General features: G+C 39.8%; 1 protein-coding gene across 1 annotated transcript; it reads left to right on the forward strand.

Annotated features, from left to right (window-relative positions):
• Positions 1-5,791: 5,791 nt before the first annotated feature.
• On the forward strand, positions 5,792-9,100 carry LOC147616829 (uncharacterized). The gene is made up of 10 exons (XM_086777149.1): positions 5,792-5,990; positions 6,083-6,357; positions 6,443-6,490; positions 6,644-6,769; positions 6,866-7,071; positions 7,624-7,965; positions 8,050-8,113; positions 8,194-8,538; positions 8,627-8,835; positions 8,920-9,100. Exons 1-8 carry the CDS (start codon positions 5,832-5,834, stop codon positions 8,357-8,359), a joined length of 1,386 nt encoding a protein of 461 aa, XP_086633275.1. The 5' UTR covers positions 5,792-5,831; the 3' UTR covers positions 8,360-8,538; positions 8,627-8,835; positions 8,920-9,100.
• The last annotated feature ends 3,757 nt before the right edge of the window (positions 9,101-12,857 follow it).

Below are 12,857 nucleotides of genomic sequence, written 5' to 3' on the forward strand. Positions count from 1 at the left end.
ATAACAAATCTATTTATTTGTGTATCACATATTAACTGCAAACACACAAATAGATAGAGAGAAAAGGACAACATTTAAACCTACCTCAAGTTGAAGAGAGAATGATATTCGAAACCACCACCAACTTTGCTGGCTAGAAACCTTGTGCCTTGCCTCTCGCACAATCACACACACAAACCAAAACAATAAAAACCTTATGGTCTCTCTCTCTCTCTCTCTCTCTCTCTCTCTCTCTCTCTCTCTCTCTCTCTCTCTCTCTCTCTCTCTCTCTCTCTCAGCCACCCACTGTGCTCGCACTGTGCACCCTGCCCGCTAGTCTCTTCGCCCTTCGTCAGGCCTCTCTCTCACTGATTCGTTTCACTATTCGCGCCGTCGCCTTGCTATGCTGGCTCGCCTTCCTCTCACATAGGCCTTGTGATTCAGCTTTGCTGATTCGCTTCACTATTCGTCGCCGCCTCGCTATGCTGGCCTGCCTCCCTCTCCACTAGGCTCAGTGCCCCCGTTTTGCCCCCCTTTCCCCACCCACCCTTGCTCAGGCCCCCAAGGCAGCAACATAACTCTCTCTCTCTCTCTCTCTCTCTCTCTCTCTCTCTCCCCCTGCCTGTGGGAAGGACTGCAAAGTAATTTGGAGGAATGGCCCCGAGTCTCCAAGAGAAACTCGAGGCCCTCGAGACGGCAATGAAGGCACTAATCAAGGAGAACAAGAAGACATCCGATTACAACCTCAATGAGGTGGAGAACAAACTACATCGGCACGTCATGGCCCTCGAAGCATGGGTCACGGACCTTGAACAAAAGGACACGGCACTCAAGGAGGAGATGAGTGCATTGAAAGGGGTTTGATTTTTTTGCGAGCTTTATTTGGCGAGCTTTTTGGAGATAAGATAGTTTTATGTGAGCTTGTAAGAAAAATGATACATTTTGGTGAGCTTTCATATAGTAAGTATTTATGAAGGAGAAATAAATACATTCACATACATACATACATATATACATGTATATTCTCAAACACACCTACCTACCTGCCTGCCTGCCTGCCTACCTACCTACCTACCTACCTGCCTACCTGCATACCTACCTACCTACTTAAATACATTCACATACATACATACATATATACATGTATATTCTCAAACACACCTACCTTCCTACCTACCTACCTACCTGCCTACCTACCTACCTACCTACCTACCTGCCTCCCTACCTACCTTCCTACATATATACATACATACATGCATGCATACATACATACATACCTACATACCTACCTTCCTACATATAAACACACATTTTATGTCCAAGAAACTTAAATATAGGCACAAAAATACCTATCTATGTACCTTTCTTCCAATGTTTATTTCAACACAAGTAAAAACAAGTATACCCGGCTCATGTTTTCTTACAAAAAGATTGAGTTCACATTTCCTTACAAGAAGATATCTGGTTGGTATAACTCCTTTACCATAGCGTCGCAAGCTACCTACAATAAGACTTTAGAGTACGTGACAGTATACTCCATCCCAAAGCAAGACAAAAATAATATTGGTTCAAATTTTGTTACAAAAAGATTGACTTCACATTTCCTTACAAGCTTAAGTAAGCACAAACATGGAAGGCTTGATTAAAGCTTAAGTAGGCACAAACATGAGAGGCTTGATTAAAGCTTAAGTATAGGCACAAACAGGCTTGATTAAAGCTTAAGTATAAGCACAAACATCCTTGCTTCGAGGACGTGATAGTATATTGTCCACTTCCTCTAGTGATAGTGTCGGTTGATGCATTACCATATCCTCATTCTTATGTAATCCCAAAACTCGCAAGAAGACAAAATAGATATGCTTACATGTAACGTAAGACTTTCCTCTAGATTCTCTTTGCATGAAATCAGGACATGTACACCAAGGTTGTACCTTGATGTGTATAAAATAGTCCTCTCCACTCTCACATGCCAAATGAAAAATAGAGTAGGGGGATGGCTGCATTGCACTCTCATTAAGGACTGTCGCTGTCATGGCCTCGGCACTACCAATCCTCTTTTCTGCTTCTTTGGAAATCCAATGCCTCCACTTGGTTGATCTCTTTGTATTCTGTGTAGCATCATGTGGCCTCTTGTCACTTTCTTTGTTGCCCGCTGCTTGTGTGGACGTTTCTCCCACCCCCGACACAAAAGGTTCTTCATGAGTAACATCTAACTTGAACCCTGCCTTTACTAATTTATCTACCTCTTGGCTGGTTATGTTGGTCCCAACATCCACTTTCCACATATCTGGGTATGATGGCTTGTATATTATGTTTAGATCTACATGCCATGTGTGTGAAACATCTGAAGGACAAAACCACATCATTTGAGCCTTTGGCCCTCCCGGACCAGGATGTCGTCGCTCTGAGTAGAAGCTAGGGGCAACAACTCCAATAGAGCTTCCCTGTATGAATGAGTTGCACTTAAGTCTTCCATCAATACCTCCCAAACATTTGACTTTTGAGTTCAATGGGGTTCGTCTAATGGCCCACATTGTGCGTCCAACAGCCTCTTCCTTTACATGCATTTGTCCTCCGCTCATTGTGCCATAATGTTGTTTAGGCTCTTCATGTCCGACATCTTTGTTTCCTCCAGTCATTGGACTTTTTGGTCCTCCCCTTGAAGCGGGACTTGCTGCACTGTTTGTTCTAGACTTATCTCCAAAACTTACTCTTCTTGCTGTTCCCCGATTTTGACGATGTCTGCTCTGCATGACATAACCTGGACGATGTGAGCATTGGTCTACTTCCGTTGTCCTCACCCTCTTCCGTTGAATAGTCTCCTTATCCCCATGTAGAGGCCTTGATTCCTCATACATAGGAGTATTAGCTACTGTTTCATGGACCATGCGAGCCACTTGTGGTGGTGTCAGTCTTGACCTTGCTGCTACCCTGTCCAGCAACTTGCTCAAGCTTGGTCCCTCGCCTTTGTGCTTCCCCATCTGATATGCATATTGCTTTGCACTTTGTAGTAAAGCATTTGCCATATCTGAAATGCACGCATCATACAAGCTAACCTTTTCCTTGTATCCTTCACCAGCAAGCCAACTCCCATGTACACTTTCAGATAAGTTTGTTCGAGGGGTTTGTGCTAAATCCACCGAGCTTAAGACCACCTGCACACAAGAGGTTTCATACAAGAATTCATAAAATTGACTCCAATGCAAATGCATCCATACAACATATCAGTTCTCCATAAAATTTCTCACCCTTGACATGAGGTTGCCCCAATGTGCTATTCGTACTTCCCACCAACTCATCCACGTATCCATCACTGATAGTTTTCCCTCATGAACATGTCCATTTCTCCACCACTCACGAATCTCTTTACTTTTTAAGAAAGCTGACTCCTTATTGGTTGCCAATCTCCATTCTTCACACAAGTCAATATGGTGTTGTCGACTTTCTGCCTTCACGCATTGTTTAGCATGCTTCATCAAACTTTGTTTCCAATGGAATAAGCACGTTCGCTCCCTGTCCTCCATAATGTTGTGCGGACCCCCATTGAAAACGGTCCTAACTGCACACCAATTAGACCCTGCTTCATCAGCCATAAACCCATAGAAGTGTGCGGGTGCATAACCGCATTGCTCCATTGTGCTATTCAGCATTTCCCAAAATAGTACTTGGCTTTTTGTATCCTCCTCCTTCATTTCGCATGTGGCAATTGTCAACAGCTCTTGAACACTATAAGATTTTGGAGATAATTTTTTCAGTCAGCTATCATTCAAGGTTAATGAAAGAAATGAAAAAATTGGAGTACGTAGTCTCACCTTGGGTCGTAAACATGACAAGCCATTGTTGACCAACCAAAAACTCGATGAGTGTGATCAAACAAAACCCAGGATTTTGACAAGTCACCTCCACTGTCACACCGCATGCGATTCACCAAGTCCACGCCTGATGCTGGTCCTCGCAAAGACATCTTAAAGACATAACATTTGTCATTAGGGCCACCTTGTCCTGGGAAACGGCTACCTTGTATAAATGAATAGCGAGATCTTCTCTGTATAAGAAGGATGCTATCAAAGCCCTCTCCTGCTGGCATCAATTTTCTTTTCTCCTGGGATACAATGCGTCTAAACCTAAAAAACATAATTTCACAATAAAGAGAGGACCGAATGTAGAAAAATACTTCCAAATATAATTAAGGTATAGAGTGAATACTCACCTCTAGTTTTCCACAAGAGGACTCAACTCCTCCAAAAAATTGCAGAGCTCATGATCCCCAATACTTGTAGGTAGCTCATCATTTTGATTCATCATGGAGGAAAATAGCACATCCTTCACAATATCCATCTGTATTTTTTGAGGACCAGCACTTCTCTGGGTTTTTAGCACTTGAGAAACAAACATTTTCACGCGCTCCAACATCGACCTTGAAGTTCCTGGCTGAACTGGATGTTCATGCAGCCCAGTGTGGAGCATCATTCTTGTAATAGTTGTGTCACGAGGCATTACGTAATACACAATACATCTACACACTTGCACACAATGTGCAGTTTTGCGACAAAAGTGACAAACTATTTTAGATTTCTCATCCTTTGTCAAAAGTCCAATTGCAATCTTTTTTGTGAGATGTCCATGAAAGAAGGTGTTGTTATACCTTTTATTGTTCAAGTAAAAAGGACAGCTGAGTCTATGGCACTCCAAAGTACCAACACAATAGCTAATACGCACGGTACAACTTACAGACATGTTTGATGTTACTGGACGTGTCCATAGGTGACCATCATATTTTTGACAACAGGCAAAGACTAAGAAAGGTATATGATGTGAATAGCGAAGATTCTATTGAGATTATGTTTTATTGTTTTAGATATGCTTACTTGGGCTTGGTGTGTTTCTTACAGACAACAGGGGATACTCACTAAGATCTGGGCGTGTTTGTTTGACTCTTAGCGAGGAAGCTCAATCACGGACACCTTTGTCCTCACATGTATCTCCTGTTAGAGAGGAAACAGAAGCGCATAATTCTCTTGGTCATGAGGAAGAAGTGCTTGTGTTGGAGAACGAAATGAGCTCACCTCCTCCAACTCACACGGAGATTCCTGAATCTAGTACTGGTCAAGGGGAGACCCATAGAAGGCTTCTTGGAAAATCTATTGAATTGGGATTGCTTGGTGATGTATTCACTAAGTTTTTTGTGCAACGCAATTCCTCTACCCCATTGGTCCCTTTATGCAGGCTGATTCCAAATGAATCCATCCGTACAGTTTCTACCCAGCTTGAGGTGTTTCGTGATTCTTTTGACTGCCATGGTTATGTCGAAGCATCTCCTCCTTTTTTAGTTTCACTTACACGTCCAGGAAGCTCTATGTATTTCGCGGTCACACAAATAGACTTGCAAGAATGGGGACCAAACTGGGTGGTACAACATGACAGATTTGAGGATGAAATCAGAGGAACTGAGTGGGAGGATCTCAGTGGTAAGAAGTTTCTTGTATGGGATGGTAATCATCGTGTGAAGGCATGGATGTCTCGAGTGCGCGAAGGTATGTTCTTTTGAATGTCATAGAGTGATTTTATGCAACATTAAAAGTAATATATTGTAATATCTTTATTTTGCTTTCTCTAGCTTGGTCTCATAGCCCCTCACGCCATGTTCGGGTCAAATGTCAATTTTTGGTTGTGGACAAGAAGCAAGAAGGAGAATTGCTATTGGCTTTGCAATCTCAAAATGAGTAAGTGATCTCTCTCTACCTAATTATGGACATTGTGAAGTCATAGTTAAGTTCTTAGCTCATTGTGACTCTTTACAACACAGATTGGTGCGCACTAGTGTGACACCCACATTGTCACATGAGATCTTCATGTTTCAACGATTTGGAATGGCGGACAAATCATCCATATTGGACTACCTAGGTGAAGACGTAAGGAGGTGGGCTTTAATGGAGCTTAGTTTGGAGCGACGAAGTGGAGAGCAATGGTACAATGCTCCAGCTACAATCTTGGCACAGCTTGTGTGGAAGGTAGTGTTTGCATTTCCCAATATCATTAATAAACGGATTATCAATGTTTTTTAATCGTGTGAGTGATAATGAGTCCTTTTCGTTATACGTAGACACCGTTTGAAAATGCGGTGAAGCAAGCTATATCATGCATTGATAGACATGCCATGGGGTTGCAAGAATATGAGACAAAATGTGAGAAAGCCAGACGTGGTGTAGAGCAAACATTTCGAGATAGAGCGTACAAGATGCTCATAATTGCAAACCCATCCAATGGTGATGCATTCTTTCAACTCGTATATAACTATGATTGGTCCAAGAAGGGATTGGTTGCTCTGACCAAAGAAAAGCTCTACACAGTCGCCATATCTCGGATTTCAACTCAAAGGTATGTCACATGTCAATAAACCCCCCTTAACATAAACTAACCTTAATATCTAATCTCTTATGGGTTTGGTATGATGCTGAAATAGGAAGACGGAATTGCTTCAAATGCTTATGACCGGGAGGGCAAAGGACAAGGTAATTTCAAAGATGTTTGGGGATAACAAAAAGACGTTGCTGCATATGAAGAAAGAGTTGTATTGGGAAGAGCTAATAGGGGAGGCAGACTCTATTTTGGAGGGTTTATTGGTATATGATGATGTTATCTACATCCCACCATTTATGCAATGGGTGCAAGAGGAGCGATTGAAACACATACCATGGGCCTTCCATGAGGTGTGGGCAAAGATTGGAAAAGTAAAGGAAGGCCAAAAGCAACCTGAGGTGGAGAATGCCGCAAAGAGGGTTGTCTATAGGTATATATCTTCCAATGCCATTACATTTTTGTAGAAAATACATATACGCTTTTAAAAAAATATTTTAGTACTGTTTGTTTTATTTTGGACATGTAGGTGGGTGCAGCTACTCATTGGCCAAGGTCTAATGGACGAAGAGACGGAAGCAATCAAAGAATGGGTAGATCCAAATTCCTCGGAAACAATGTATCCGAAGGAATGGGTTGAGAGAGGGGTTTCTGATTGGGAATTTAAGAGATGTCCTTGGTGGTTGGACTATCCTCTAAATCATGTGCCTCCAAGTGAGGAGCTCCTAGAAAAAGGTACTTTTTTGCTTTCTACTAAATTATATGCATGTAAATGTAAATGTATATGTTTATGTAAACCTTCCTACCTATACATATGTAAACTATACATATGCATATTAGATACATATACATACAGATATATACATATACAAATACATATGTATATACATATGTATATATACATATGCATACATAAATACATACCTACATACATACACTAAATTCCTACATACATACAAAGTTCATGTTACATTTAAGAATTGGCATGTTAGATTTTAAAGAAACATTGTTAAGTTTTGATATATACATACCTACATACATATACATATAAATAGATACATATACCTACATACATATACATACACATACATATACATAGACACATGCCTACATACATATACATAGATACATACCTACATACATATACATATACATATGCATATACACATACACATACATGTACATATACATATACATAGATACATATACATCTACATACATATACATATACAAAAAGGTATGGGGATTTTTACCTTTTTACTAATTATCTTGATCTATTTCTTGAAGAATTTAAGAATTGCCAATCTGAGCTTGAAAGAGAGCCCCCAACTCAAGAAGACTCTAGAATACCTTCCCCACAGCCAACAATCTTGACCCAGTCTCCAGTAGTTGGATCCTCGCGCGTGGCCCCAAAACCATCCACACCACTGTCACGAGTGCCACAATCACACCAAGAGCATACATCTACATCATCTCAAGTGCAACGTGAGAGGCGAACAAAGAGACGTCTTGACATTATGCATGATGTTCAAGAGGGAGACCCCACAAATGAAAATCAAGAGAGAGACCCTCCAGAGCATCTTCAAGAGGGGGAGGTGTCAGGACAACGTGACATCATGGACATGACTAGTAAGAGTACTTTCCATTGCAAATTTATTTTGAGAAGTGTGTGCTTTCGAAATGCATCTCATTTTTTGTCTTGTTTACTTGCAGGTGAGAGATGTTTTTCACACATATTGCTGGTAGACATCCACACTCTTTCGGAGGGCTCAGATAGGTAAAAAGAATAATTTCACCATATAATTAGTTTTCCAAGTTGTACTTAAAAAAACCAAACATCATAAATCTTTTATGTAGTGTGGAAGAATTCTTGATGAAGATTCCCAAGGCTCTATCTCATAGAGGTGCTCCCTCAGATACAGTGGCTCGCCTCGTATGGGCTGACTTTCCTACAGGTTTACAAGTTGTTGATGTAGATACAGATGGGTGTCCCTCATGGAATCAAGTTTCTTCATCTCATTGATACGTGCCACACTCAGTTTTGTTGGTTTGTTTGTGGCTGATGAGGGTTGGTTTGTGTGTTTGAGTCTAATGGATCAACTTCCTAAAATATATTCCATGGGAAAGAAAGTTGGATTGGTCATGCATCGAACAATGTCTGTTCATGTGGAATCAAGTTATTTGTATGACAATGGAGAACGGGTAAGTCATAATCTCTAAAATATTTCCCTTTGTGTATACATGTTATGTGGTGTGGATATCCAAACATAATGTTTTCTCGTTATGGTAGGTGGATACATTGGCGCTTAGTATGTTCTATCGAGTAAATTGCCATGTCCCTATTATTGATCGTGAGGCTGGGCAAAATGTTTCAAAGAAGTTATTCAACGCTCAACGAAATTTCATTTTTGAGAAGAATAAGAAGCATCCATTCCAACGCACAATGGTCTTGGAGCGCTACATTCGAGGTGGTGCAGAAAGATCTCCTATGTTCTTTAGGTGAGACAATTTTCATTCTGGTCATTTTCATAGCTACTTTTTCAAAATACTTAGATGCACGTTTATGATTGTATTTCATTGTAGGTGGCTAGTGGAGACCTTCTCAAGTGAAGGAGATAGTGTCTTGGATGTTTTTGCGGGATGTGGAGGCTTGGGACGTGCATGCCAAGAGTTAAAAAGGCACTATATGGGGATAGAGAATGACATGGAGGTAGCCAAAGCATGTCTGGGAGATTTCTCATTAGGTCGGGATGACATGTAGAAGAATGCTATAATTTGTGGATCAAAAGACTTTGTATTCGAGATTGTCATGGTTTGGAAGTTTAAAGATCGATATATACATTTTTGATCTTTAAAAGATTATGTTTTATATTTAAGTAAGAAAGTATGTATGTATGGAATGTATGTATATATGTTAGTGCTGCGTAGGTGGCTCTTGTATATATGTATATGTATGAGGTGTATGAATGTAGGTAGATATATGTATATATATAATTATATCAATAAGTATGATGTGGATCAAAGACTTTGTAATCGAGATTTTCATGGTTTGGAACTTTACAGATCGATATATATATTTTTTATCTTTAAAGGATTGTTTTTTTTCCTTTAAGTAAGAAAGTATGTATGTATGTATGTATGTATGTATGTATGTATGTATGTATATATATTAGTATGTATGTAGGTAGCTCTTGCATGTATGTATGTATATGTATATTTTGTATGTGTATATGTATGAGGTGCATGAATTTAGTTACATATATGAATATATGTAACTATATCAATAAGTATGATGTGGATCAAAAGATTGAAATTTATATTGTTGATCTTTCAAAGCTTGTTATTTATATGTAAGTAAGTTCTTGGTCCTTTACAAAGCTCATAGTAAGTTCATGGTCCTTTGCAAAGCTCGGACTCCTTGTTCATTGCTCCAAAAAGCTCGGCAAAAAAAGCTCGCAAAAAAAATCCCCCCATTGAAAGTGGAACTAGTAGCCATCAAGAACACCAAGAAGGAAGAAGGGGAGATCAATGAGAACACTCTCACAGCCATCAAAGAAGAGATCTCCAAGGAGATCACAAAGGACATGGAGGGAAAACTCGAAGCCAAGCAGTCAGGATGGGTTGAGGTGGTGAAGAAGAACATCCGCAAAGAAGTGAGGGAGGAGACTCAAAGGGAAGAACATCAAATCATTCACACCACCATTAAGGAGGAGAAGATGAGCCTGCCGCCTCAACATTCGAATCACAAGTATAGCTGAGACACCCAACTCCACTCTCGAGAAAGATGGATAGCTTCTATGCATGCAGCTATGCTACAGGGAAAAGGACCCTCTCCCCTTCACCAAAGCATGGAGAGCCAGGAAAGACTCAACACATAAGCGAGCCCTCATCCTACAGTTTGTAAGATTCCTCCCCAGCCTCTCAGGATGGCCAATATCTTCCCCTGTAATCAAATCCCTCTTCAGAAATATAAAAGATCTTGTTCCTACCTGCTCTGGCTTAGAGAGAGAAAATATTCTAGAGAGAGATTATTCAAATTTTGAATATTTTTGGATGGAAAAATATCTCTTCTTATTAAAATAAGTTCCCCTGAAACAGAAGTTCAAAAAGATTTTCAGAAGGTGCATTAAAAATCAAGTATAATCTGTTCAAGGGACCTTATCCTAGGGGTCCAAAATTTCAAAAAAAATTAAATTAAGGTTTTGAGGGGCCAATCAGATTCATCCAAATGTGTGGAGAAGATAAATAGAAGAAATAAAAAAAATCTCCCAAAAATGAGTAAATACTCACATAAGATGAAGAGTGGACTAAGGACCAAAGGAATTACTAAAAAAATGGATTTTTGACACCTCACATAAGTTGAAGAGTTGACTAAGGACCAAAGGAATTACTAAAAAAATGGATTTTTGACACCTCACAATGGGAATTTCCCCCTCATGAAGGAGGCGTCTACTTCACATGTGTGGTGGAGTTTAAGATTATCAAAAATTGAGATATTTCATCTCTCCTCTCTCCTAATTCAAGTCTAGTTTCAAAAAGTAAGCTAAACTGACCTAAAAATGGTTAAAAATTGACCAAACTGATCTGGAAAACTCTAGAATGAGTTTGCTTGGTTAGAAGCTCACTTTTTCCCTTAAATAGAAGCCTCCCCCTTTGTTGAAGCTTAATAGTGTTTTATGCACTGTTACTCTACTCCTCCCAAGAGCCAAGAACTGTGAATTTCTTAATAATTCACTAGTTTTTTACCATTCCCTCTTCTAAAGAATTGGTGGCCACTCTTGTTGCTAACAAGAGTAGATCCCTCAAACCATCAAGCCAAAGGAAAGCTCCCAGAATTTCAAGTAAGAAATCTTACTTTTTCTTATTCTTTTAATGGTTTTAATCGTGATGCTCCAGGAGTGGATCCTAATTGGGATCCAATTCTTGCTATCCCTTTGATCAGAGTTCATATTTGTGTTTTGCATGCGCTGGTTAGAATAATTGAGAAACTAGTCTACATGTACATCGAATTTGCATGGATTATGAAACCAACATTAGAGAGTGAAAGAACTATTAAAAAAATAGAGCAAGTGCTTTCAGATGCAAGTTTACATTGTGGTCAAGTGAAGATTGAGAAGGACTTGAAAAGATCAGGGAAGACAGGAAATGTTCCTAGCAAACCATGTTTTGGAGGTGCAAAAGCCAGAAAGTTCTTATCTAATCATACCAACATTAGAGAGTGAAAGAACTATTAAAAAAATAGAGCAAGTGCTTTCAGATGCAGGTTTACATTGTGGTCAAGTGAAGATTGAGGACTTGAAAAGATCAAGGAAGACAGGAAATGTTCCTAGCAAATCATGTTTTGGAGGTGCAAAAGCCAGAAAGTTCTTATCTAATCATACCCAGAGAGGTCACCTGGGTACAGATTTTGAGGTGTGGAGAAAGCTTCATGCAGCTGTACCTGATCGAGGCTCTTCGGGACAAGCAAGGGTGGCAAAGGCCAAAGCGTGGTTGTCACTTGATTGCCTAGCACCTTTGTTGCAAAAAGGCAGGTTTGAAGATGGGGATGTTGAGAAATTTGAGGTAGTTGTGACAGAGTTCTACACTAGCTATGAAAAGGCATGGGGTGCGACAAACTTGACACAATACATGGTTATTACTTGAATACCTATAGCTTTGAGTTTTTATTGTTGTTCAAAATATATTGTACGATACTAAATGTCTTGTTGTTGTTGAGCATTTGTAGCACATTTTTCATGCACATGGACCCTTTTTTGCGGAAGAGTGTGGAAGCCTTGGGATTTGGTCTACGCAAGGCATGGAAAGATCTCATTGGCAAGCACGTTGTGCCTATCAACAAAGGGCCACTCAACATGGAGGAGAAGTGAAGAAAAGTAATCCCATGAAGCAACTATGTCAGTGGTGGTATAGGCGGATTCAAGTGAGGGCTCGTGTGAAGATCAAACAGTCTAAATCAGCTGTGTCATGTGCAATAGGAGAGACGCAGGCTGAGCGGAGACGATCAATATATGTCTCCTAATCACAGGGGAGGCAGAATCATGATGAATGGTTAAGACAATGACAAAGACAGGGTAGAGTGTGGAAGAAAATTGATCATTGAAATACATATTATAAAACAATGATGTAACTTCAAAAGATTTTAAAAGAACAAGAGCTTTCATCTATGTCCCATACAAATGTTTTCAATATATATACATTTCATAGTTTTTAATGGTAAGCAAGAAGAGTATCGAGAAATTTGAAGAAACTTCTTAACAACTGGAACAATCTAAATCTATTATTGTGGAGCAGAGACATTCCCCAACCGAGCCCTTTTTGATGAAGTTTCTACAACATCTTCTTCTTCCTCTATCAATGGCACAACAGGGACCATTGGCCTTGCTGTTCTAAGAAGATGCTTCTACTCACAATCACTCTCAATAGATTAGGATCTGTGATTCCACATGCCAAGCCGTAAGTAGCATATGTTAAATAATATTTACATCTCAATGAATATACTCCTGGTTCCTCCCCAAAAAATC

The sequence above is a fragment of the Cibotium barometz genome, chromosome 38 (assembly GCF_041138505.1).
Source record: "Cibotium barometz isolate CiBa-2024 chromosome 38, ASM4113850v1, whole genome shotgun sequence".
NCBI lineage: Eukaryota > Viridiplantae > Streptophyta > Polypodiopsida > Cyatheales > Cibotiaceae > Cibotium > Cibotium barometz.

What these genes read in the sequence shown, in the direction of transcription:
- LOC147616829 (XM_086777149.1), top strand. Translation starts at nt 5,832, where the DNA reads ATGTTTCAACGATTTGGAATGGCGGACAAATCATCCATATTGGACTAC. An exon ending in TGAGGAGCTCCTAGAAAAAG is followed by an intron (nt 7,072 to 7,623) that starts GTACTTTTTTGC and finishes TATTTCTTGAAG; the next exon opens with AATTTAAGAATTGCCAATCT. An exon ending in TGACATCATGGACATGACTA is followed by an intron (nt 7,966 to 8,049) that starts GTAAGAGTACTT and finishes GTTTACTTGCAG; the next exon opens with GTGAGAGATGTTTTTCACAC.